Source organism: Charadrius vociferus, unplaced genomic scaffold (assembly GCF_000708025.1).
Source record: "Charadrius vociferus isolate BGI_N301 unplaced genomic scaffold, ASM70802v2 scaffold1, whole genome shotgun sequence".
In the NCBI taxonomy this organism is placed as follows: Eukaryota; Metazoa; Chordata; class Aves; order Charadriiformes; family Charadriidae; genus Charadrius; species Charadrius vociferus.
The window spans coordinates 7,235,097-7,244,200 of NW_009647680.1; the positions used below are offsets into that span (position 1 = coordinate 7,235,097).

At 43.5% G+C, this 9,104-nt stretch overlaps 1 protein-coding gene and 1 long non-coding RNA gene across 2 annotated transcripts in view; one reads left to right on the plus strand and one right to left on the minus strand.

The window, feature by feature from the left end:
* The window catches only part of LOC104283056, a 5,778-nt gene extending 2,320 nt beyond the window's left edge, over positions 1-3,458 (minus strand). Inside the window, exons 1-2 of the long non-coding RNA XR_717893.1 lie at positions 3,447-3,458; positions 699-702 (exon numbers count right to left, since the gene is read on the minus strand). This is a non-coding gene — a long non-coding RNA (uncharacterized LOC104283056). The remainder of the gene's footprint in view (positions 1-698; positions 703-3,446) is intronic.
* Positions 2,063-7,074, plus strand: LOC104283055 (transmembrane protein 126A-like). The gene is made up of 4 exons (XM_009881202.1): positions 2,063-2,202; positions 5,319-5,512; positions 6,085-6,199; positions 6,825-7,074. Exons 1-4 carry the CDS (start codon positions 2,087-2,089, stop codon positions 7,024-7,026), a joined length of 627 nt encoding a protein of 208 aa, XP_009879504.1. The 5' UTR covers positions 2,063-2,086; the 3' UTR covers positions 7,027-7,074.
* Positions 7,075-9,104: the final 2,030 nt, after the last annotated feature.

Below are 9,104 nucleotides of genomic sequence, written 5' to 3' on the forward strand. Positions count from 1 at the left end.
GGTAAGGGTCGCTCATGGCGTGCGGTGGGGTTTAAAGCCCGGGGCGGGGGGGGAGGGAGGTGAGCCGCAGCCTCCCAGTGTGTGAGGGCTTCAGCCCGGAGCTGGGCCCCGGGGGCCTTGGGGACCTCCGGCTGCCTTACAGCGGTGCGTGAGGGGACAGGGAGGGTGGTGTGTGCGTCACGGGTGCTGACAGCTCCTTGTCGGTGTGTGGTCTCCCTAAAGAACAGGCCTCAAGGCTGGCGGCGGCCCTCCCCGGTGAGGCCCTGCTGCTTCTCCCGCATCCCGCGTCGCAGCAAGCGCCATCCCGCGGGTGGGCTGTAGGACACAGACGTCAAATTGTGACGGAAACTTAAGGTAAGTATGGCCGGCAAAGTCAGTCTGGGAAACTTTCCTCTGGAGACAAACATCTAGAAAGAGCATTGGAATCGCTAAATAACCGGGTTTAATCCAAAGCTGTCGTGGTGGGTTGACCTCGGTGCCCACCAAGCCGCCCTCTCGCTCCCCCTTCATCAACAGGACAGGGGGAGACGACATGATGAAAAGCTGGTGGGTCAAGGGAAATACAGGGAGAGAACACTCGCCAATTACCATTGTGGACAAAACAGGCTAGACTTTGGGGAAATTAATTTAATTTATTGCTAATTAAACAAAAGACAATAATGAGAAATAAGAACAAATCTTAAAACACCTTCCCCCACCTCTCTCTTCTTCCCAGGCTCAACTTCACTCCCAATGTCTCCACCTCCTCCCCCTGAGCAGCACAGGGGGATGGGGAATGGGAGTTGTGGTCAATTCAACACATGTTGTCTCTGACACTCCTTCCTGCTTAGTGGGAGGACTCAACTCACTCTGCTCCTGTGTGGGTCCCCCATGGGGTCACAAGTCCTGCCAGCAAACCTGCTCCAGTGTGGGCTCCTCTCTCCACAGGTCCTGCCAGGAGCCTGCTCCCGCGCAGGCTTTCCACAGGGTCACAGCCTCCTTCAGGCATCCTCCTGCTCTGGTGTGGGGTCCTCCATGGGCTGCAGGTGGATATCTGCTCCACTGTGGACCACCATGGGCTGCTGGGGACAGCCTGCCTCACCATAGTCTTCATCATGGGCTGCAGGGGAATCTCTGCTCCAGCAGCTGGAGCACATCCTCCCCTCCTTCTTCACTGATCGTGGTGTCTGCAGAGCTGTTGCTCTCACGTGTTCTCACTCCTTTGTCTCAGCTGCTGTTGTGCAGCAATTTTTCCCCTTCTTAACTATGTTATCCCAGAGGCATTACCACTGTTGCTGATGGGCTCAGCTTTGGACAACGGTGGGTCTGTTTTGGAGCTGGCTGGCATTGGCTTTGTCGGACATGGGCGCAGCTTCTGGCGTCTTCTCACAGCAGCCGCTCCTGTAGCCCCCTGGCTACCAAAACCTTGCCACCTAAATAACTGTACACTTTCTGACTTGATACATGGCTCTGGCTAAGAGTACCAATAAAGAGCTTCCTTAGGTGTGGAATATAAAAGCAGAGTAGATATCTTCATGACTTCTTTAAATCTTTATGAAGTATGGATTTGTTTGGGGTTTTTTTTACCTTACCAATTTGACAGTTAAGTCAATTTAAACCTGGAGTATTGCCAAAATCATTGTCCCGTTAGTGTCTTCCTTTGTGCTGCTGGCATTAGGGATCATTGTGTTAGAAGGTGATCCAGCTGGAAAAACAACTATATATCGTGTTGTTCCTCTGAGCAGTTTTCATCTGTGTGTTTCCTGATCCAAACTGCTATGTGGCCCCAGGGTTGGAGGTGCTCAGGCAGGAGTGTGTGGAGGGTGAGACCATCAGTTTCATCACAGCGAGTACTTAAGTTGGCTTAGAGCGATTGTCAAACCACAGCCGCAACATCACTAAAGAAAGCAGTTTGGTAGCGTTCCTGTAGTCATAAATATCACAGACTTCTGCAGCTGGATGGTGCCCTTTGCAACTGAAAAGTCTGCTGTGAAAAATTTGTGATTGCATAGAGCCAAAAGAGTCTAAAAGTTTATTTGATGGATACTGGGGCTGTGTAACTTTGATTACGTTTGTTTGTTTGTTCCTTACGATCCAGGACTTCAAGATGACAGGAAGAGAGTTTCTTGAACTAGATTCTCTGCAGCACAGACTATATTTGGAAAGACTTAAGCGGATGGAAGTCATGCAAAAGACACTCAATGAGCTTCCCAAAGCAGATCAGTAAGTGCTGGTAAAATAAATGAAGTGCATCAAATATTTCAAGTTTTTTGGAGGCTTTTCTTTTCCTTTACTCTTGTATTACAAATCTTCCTTGCAGTTACGAAAGTATTTAATTGTGAAGGTGCTTAGTACTGTCTGAAACAGAAAACTTGTTTTGCGTTTTTTAAATGTGGTTAGTTCACTGTCCTCTCTGGTCCTGCTCAGCTGGTTTCTGGCACGTGCTCCCTGATGCTGAAGGGTCTGTCATGGCTGATCAGCCTTAACTGGCTCCGAGCATTCATATAGTCCTGTGCTAGAGGTGATAAATTTTCTAGGAAACTGAGATGTTGGTGAGCATAAGGCGGACACCTGTGGTTCTGCAGGAGTCATCTTGTGTCCGGCAGGGCTGGCCTGGGGCCAGAACTGAGTGAGCACCAACCTGCTAGTCTGTGTGTTTCAGAAGGGCGAGACCGAGGTATCCAGGTGGTGGTGGACGAGTCAGCCGGAGTCATGCAGGCTCACCAGTGGGGTTATGTGCAGTACAAAAACAGCTAAATGCCTTCTGGGCCTCACAAACAACCTTTTTGGGTTTTGTGATACTGCATTTCACCGCAAAGCCTTACTGAACCTGAACCGGTTCTGTAAGGTGCTGTTTGCACGTGTGCGTCATCTTGGATAAATTCTGTATAAATAACAGTAATCCGAAGCATCTTTGATTTTATTTTATTTTTAATAGAACTTAATTGCTGGCTAAAAAACCTGCCAGTAGTAACACCAGGCCTCCCCACACAGGTGAGAAAGAACAAGGCCAGGGCTTTATCCTTCCCGTTACAGACAGTGGTGCAGCTTTGTGTAGGATCCACTGTGCTCACATTCAACTTAGAAGACTTCTCCGGAAGAGCTGGGGAGCTGAGGGGGGGCAGATTCCTCAGCAGTGAGGTGGTAACATCTTGATAAAGACTGTGGTACTCAGGGACTGCTGGGCCTTGGAAAGAAATGGGTGCTGGGGTGTGCGCCTTTATTTGAAACTGCCCTGGCAGGTCTTGAAGTTTGTGTATGCAGAAGGGAGATCACTAATGGCTGGAAGGGAAGAGGAAACATCCTACAGTCAGACTGAGAGAGTTCTGTCTCACCAAAGTTCTTGTTTTTAATACTAGAGAGCTAGTATCGAAACAAAAGAAGAAAAAAAAAAACCCCAAACAACCCTCCTTTCCAAGACCAACAAATCTTCCCCCCCAAAAAACAAATAAAAACCCAAACCAAACCCCTCTATCCTTTCTTTCCTTTTGTGCAGTGTAGCAGTTCTGTACAGCAGTAAGCCTGAGTGGATTCTGCTGGTCCTGGGTACGTTAATGAGCTCTATTTTGGATTCTCAAATACGCCGCTAAATTTTACCTTTGGTCCCCTGCACGTATGTATACGCACACGGGCATTTCACTGCCTGTGGTTTTAAACGTACCAAGAGAATAAAATAGCTGGTTTGCAGAGTCTGTACTCTGGGGGTGTTCTGTGAGTGACATCCCGTATTGGGAGAATGGTGATCTGAAAAGCAAATAGGCCCCTTCCTTTTTAAAACCCCAAAAAAGAAACAAGCCTCCTAGATAAAGGCAAGAGAGATCTTGCCGCTCCAGTTCTTCTGCTAAATAGCATCAGAATTGAATTGTTGGTAGCTTGTTTTCATGTTTGAAAATCTGATAAGTACCAAGAATGAAACTCTTTTCCTATCCAAACTGAGAAGTAGTTGGTGTCATTGATGTCAGATGTTTTTAATGGTTTAAGTTTTGCAGAATTGGCACCTACATCTCTGAAGCCTTTTTTGTGTGGTTTGTCAGTGCTTAATGTTAATCTAAGCATTAAAATGTCGAAGAGTTTTAAATAGGTGGATTTTAAAAAGTCATGTATTTTAATTGCTAAATGGTTTAGAGATTGTCACATTTGATAATTTTGCAAATAAATATGACATTTGGCCTAGCATAAATTTTGTGACCAGTTAAGCATTTTATTTTCTTTGGGGCTTTAGCAGTAAATCCAACTTATGACGCATTTTAAAAATATACTTTTAACATAATAATATTGGCACAGCCTCAGAATCGGAGAGCCTTCCAGTTAATTGCTTTGCCTGGCAGTAGTTGTCATTTCAGGAATTTCAGATTTGTGGAAACCTAAAGCAAAGAGTTGTTTCCACTCATCAACTCTCTGTGCCAGGTATAACGCTAAAGATAACGCACAATTTCCTTCTGCGAGTTGAATGAAATCAATCACAACCCGCTCCTCAGGCTTGTAAAACTGGCACGCGATCCCCTCTCTTGCGTTACCTGCTGTGATGGAAGGTATGCAAGTAGAAACTGTTTGTCAAGATATTAAATGCTGACTGCCTCTGACCAGACTTTCTTCTATTCTGCCGTCGCCGTTTTACAGATTGCAGAAGTAGCTGCTCTAAACCCTGTGTTAAAAAAAAGGGTACATAACCGAATCCAGTCCCTCTGTTATCACAGCAAAATTAGAAGCTCCAGTTCTGTAAATAAGTACGCAACCTTTAACTGTCATAACCTCCTAGCAAGGTAGAACCTTACATTCCTGCGTTCCATGCACTCCAGGACGGCTGACAGCCCTTCAGCCTACAGAATCGCTGCAAATGATCCGCCAGCAGCTGCTGAGGTCGTTACTGCGAGATCTCAGTTGCCATAGTTGTCCCACCTGATCTGTTCTGTGAGCTCTTATATTGAAACTAGATCCATACTTTGGGGTAAGCAGGCTAGAAACAACGGTGATTACAGGAGCTAGCTGTGATTATAGATTTTTTATTATTATTATTTCTTTTGAGAAAACATTCTACTTAGAAACATGTTGATTAGGAGAGCAAATTTCACGACGTTTCCCTTAGCCATAATAGAAGAACTTGCAGAAAAGTGTTCTCAGCCTTTCTGTTTACTTCATTCTCGAGGTGGGTGTAAACGCAGACGTGTAGCGAAGGATGCTGTACTGGTTGCTTTTCAAAGTAGTCACTCTCTGTTTTGCACCAGCGAGAGATTTGCCTCTCTTACCTCTCATTGTAGGATATTTGGAATTGAAGCATGGAGTAAACCAAACTTTTTTTACAGTTCTCAATTGCTGAAGCAACTTTCCTTCTTTCACAGAAACCTTTGTAATCATGGATCGTACTTCCTTGCAGCAAATTCAAGCTTATGCGGCTTAGCAGCAAATAACTTCTTCAGGAACATCCTACACGTCAGAAAGGCTTCCTTGGTGTCTGCTTTGCCAATGGCTGTCATTCCGTTTCTTTCAACAGCAGCAATTTATGAAGTTTTTGTGCGTGAGCCTTTATTTTCAGGTAAAATCCTCATTATTCCTTCTTTTCAAAAGTGCTTTTCGTTCTGTAGGCAGTGTAACGCTGGAGAGCTTTTCCTCGCTGCAGAACAGTGGCCTTGAACTGTGGTGGTCTTGAAAACCCTCGGTTTGTAAAGTGGGGTTTGAAAAACAGATCATTTCATGCATTGGGCAGCAGTGAGTTCTTGGAAGTTGAATGGGAAAGGAGATACGTATGTGTGTTTACATATGTTTATAAAAAAATTTCTGATTTTTAGCATTTTTCACCCAAAGTCATGTAAAAGTGACGGCAACAAAGCAGTTCAGTGTTTCCCCCATCTGTGTGATTTCATTTGAAGGTCAACTTTAAAGCCATAAATTCTTCAAGGGTTGGATTGAGAGTGTTTTCTTTTTTTTTTTTTTTTCTTCTTTTTTCTTTTTTTTTTCCCCACAAAAGGAAGAATCTTTTCAAAATGTCTTGCATACCCTCACAGCTTGGCCGTTTCTGCCAGGTGCCTGTTTCCGTGTTGCCGCACGCGGCCTGTCACTGGAGCTATGGGAATACTGACAGTGAAACGTTTTTTGTTTGTTTTGCAGGTGAGCTGAACTGCGAGGTGTGTGCTGTGATCAGAGGAGGATTGATCGGGGCTGTTGTGGGTGGTTTCTATCCTGTTATCCTGGCTCTCCCCGTGAACGCAAGCCTTGCAGCCAGGTACGTCTTGTTAACCTGCAACGAGTCAAATGTATTTGTTGGTCAGACCTTCAGTTCTCGGTTTAAATTCTGTGGATTTTTAGTCTATGCACACCTGTCTTCTCGTAGGCTTTTAGGACGTGGAAGGGGATTTATGTTAAGGTCACCTAACTACAAGGCAAAGTTAGTAAGAGCTACGCTAAGCCCCCAAAGTGAGACAAGATCTGCAAACTGGTAACTGTAAAGCATTTGGCTTGAGCTGGAACCTTACAAGCTACCCACGATGTGTCTGGGTATGCGAAGTTGTGGCTGCCGTCCTGCCACGCGGTGATGATTGCTGCTTGGTGCTGTTTGGCCGGACGGCCGAGGGACCTTACTGATCCCTGGCAATGCCCAGCAGCCAAACTGCCCGGCGGGTGGGATTCTGTGGACTGGGTCAGAGCACAGCGAGGGGATGGCGAGACATCAGCGTGGTTTATAGCGTTTATCCAGAGAGCTCAGTACCACCAAGTGAATTTAACTTAGGAGAGTAAGGAGAGAATGAATAGCTACCTAAATATTTTTAATTACTTCAATGTTAAATCTTGACGCTTAAATTGGATGGAAAAAATAAAAGTAAGTTTCTACCACTGTTTATGTTGTTTAGGTATTCTTCATCTCCCTTGCCAGGGAAAGAAAATCTATTACGCTTCTGGCTCACAACTGCTCAGCCTATCTTTAGAAAAATGAGTTTGGGTGTAGTTATACAGGCTCTAACTGGATTATATCTTGCCACTAAACATCATGGAATATATGTCAAAATACTGGAGCGGATGAACAGGAGGGATCCTGAAGAGTTACGAGACTGAAGTTAAGCAACTTTTCAATTGCCTTGGATAAGTAACCAGAATAAACAAAGAAAGAAGTTGTTGCTTGCTGTCTGTATTAATAGAAAAACAAAGTTAAGACTTTGCACTCTTATTCTTTTCACTTCTGAACTTAAATGCAAGTTAAGCTTTTCATTATGTCCAGCTTAGGGTATACACCTGAAGAACAGCTTTACAAGGAGAGGTGTTTTTCTTTGGAAATGGCAGGGCAACATTTATATTGCCTGCACAGGGTTTGGCTCTAAGGTGATGCTGCTTCTTTTAGAAGCTGTATAAATGAATTGAAAAAGGGAGTTTTCTTCATAATGCAAACCACAGTGTTTTGTTTTGTTTTGTTTTTAAAAAGGAGGGGAGGAGGATTGTCAAGGCAAGGTTTTTCTAGAGATTCCTCAAAATCTGAGTATTTTTCTCCCTGAAATTTCCTCTGTTCTGCTAGCACAGAACTTCTGCCACAAGATTACCCCCTTTGGGCTGTTACAAGGGTCATGCTGTACACTGTAGAGCAACCAAGAGTGATACTCATGTCATACATATGCTGGGAACTCTATCAAGTGACCAAAAAAAAAGGCCAATCAGAACAAAATTTATCCTTGTAACCACTTTGCCTTGAAATTAGTCTTTTCCTGAAGTGAGGAACTGTGGTGAGAGGCCTCAAACGACCGGTGCTGTTACTGTGGTATCTCAGCTACCTCTAGTTTTAAGATTAGTGGTTCACAGTAATTCATTTATGAGTCAGGCTTGTCTTCACATCAGCAACTGTATGTTCTAGAGCAATATAAATCGCTAATTTTCCTACTGCATGAGATATCTTCAGTGTATTCTGCGGTCTGAGAACTAAATCAGGAATTTTTTTACAGAAGCAATCATCATCTCAATCTGACATGTGGTCCTGACTGTAAAACCTGTACGATTACTGGTCAACAGTCACGTGCACTTCAGTAAAATTCTAGTATCTCCAGAGATGCACATGGAAATATTTCTATATTTATTAATAAGATTTTATATATTTATAGACCTATATATAAAATGTTTATATATTTATTAATATTTATTAATGAGAATTAAGCATTCAGCATTGAGACCCTTAATTAGCTTTGCTTAAAACTTATGCTCTGGCACTGCTGAAAAAGGTATCAAAGGAGTTTCATCGTGTTTATCTGCTTTCTCCGAACAGATTTGTTGTTACAGCAGGAAAATCATGTACCCTGCTTCTCTGTAACCAGGAGTAACGGCCTGATTTGTACAGGGAAGCAGCAAAGACAGGCTACGTCTGCAGCGGTTGTTATGTAAAGTTAGTTTAGTTTTTATTAATTCAACATATTGCTGTGGCATATGGTGTCACAATACTGGTCTGTACCTAAACAGCCATCTTGGCCTTACCTTCATCACCCCCATTTAGAGATTCTCCCGGAGCAAGCATTTTACAGGACAGCGAATTATAGTATCTCCAGAAGTCATTAACCAACAGAACCACTTATCTGTGATAATGAAAACATAACATAAAGCTGTTATTTTGCAGTAGCATCTTTAAAAATGGAAATGAATGGCTCGGTGATTATTCCAAGCATTTAAAAAGGTACAGTTAAGATATTGTAAATAGATCCTAACATGAGATTCAAAACCATCTTCTGTTCCATGCACTGCTTTAATTTTGGTATCAACTCAAGTGATAATTTTTCTCAGAGTAAGCAAAATGCACTCTCTGATTATTTCATGATCTGACTTGGACAACCCCGATTCTTATTAGGTATTAACTTCTTAGGGTGAAAGGTGAAAATTGTATGTAACAAGAAAAAAAAAAAATCACATTCCTCAATGTTTTTTAGTAAGTTGCAAAGACCAATACTTGTTTCCGGCATAACTGATGAATGCAGAAATTGCAAATATGTATTTTAAGTGTTCGGCATGGGTCATGTCATAGGTCAGCTATACGCTCCTTGGGCTACAAAGGTGGTGTGCTTACAAAAAAGGACAATTGTACCCTGTGTACTTCTTAAATAACTGGGGGGCGGGAGGAGGAGTTCTGGAAAGGAAGTTAAGGAATAAAGACTGAAACTGCT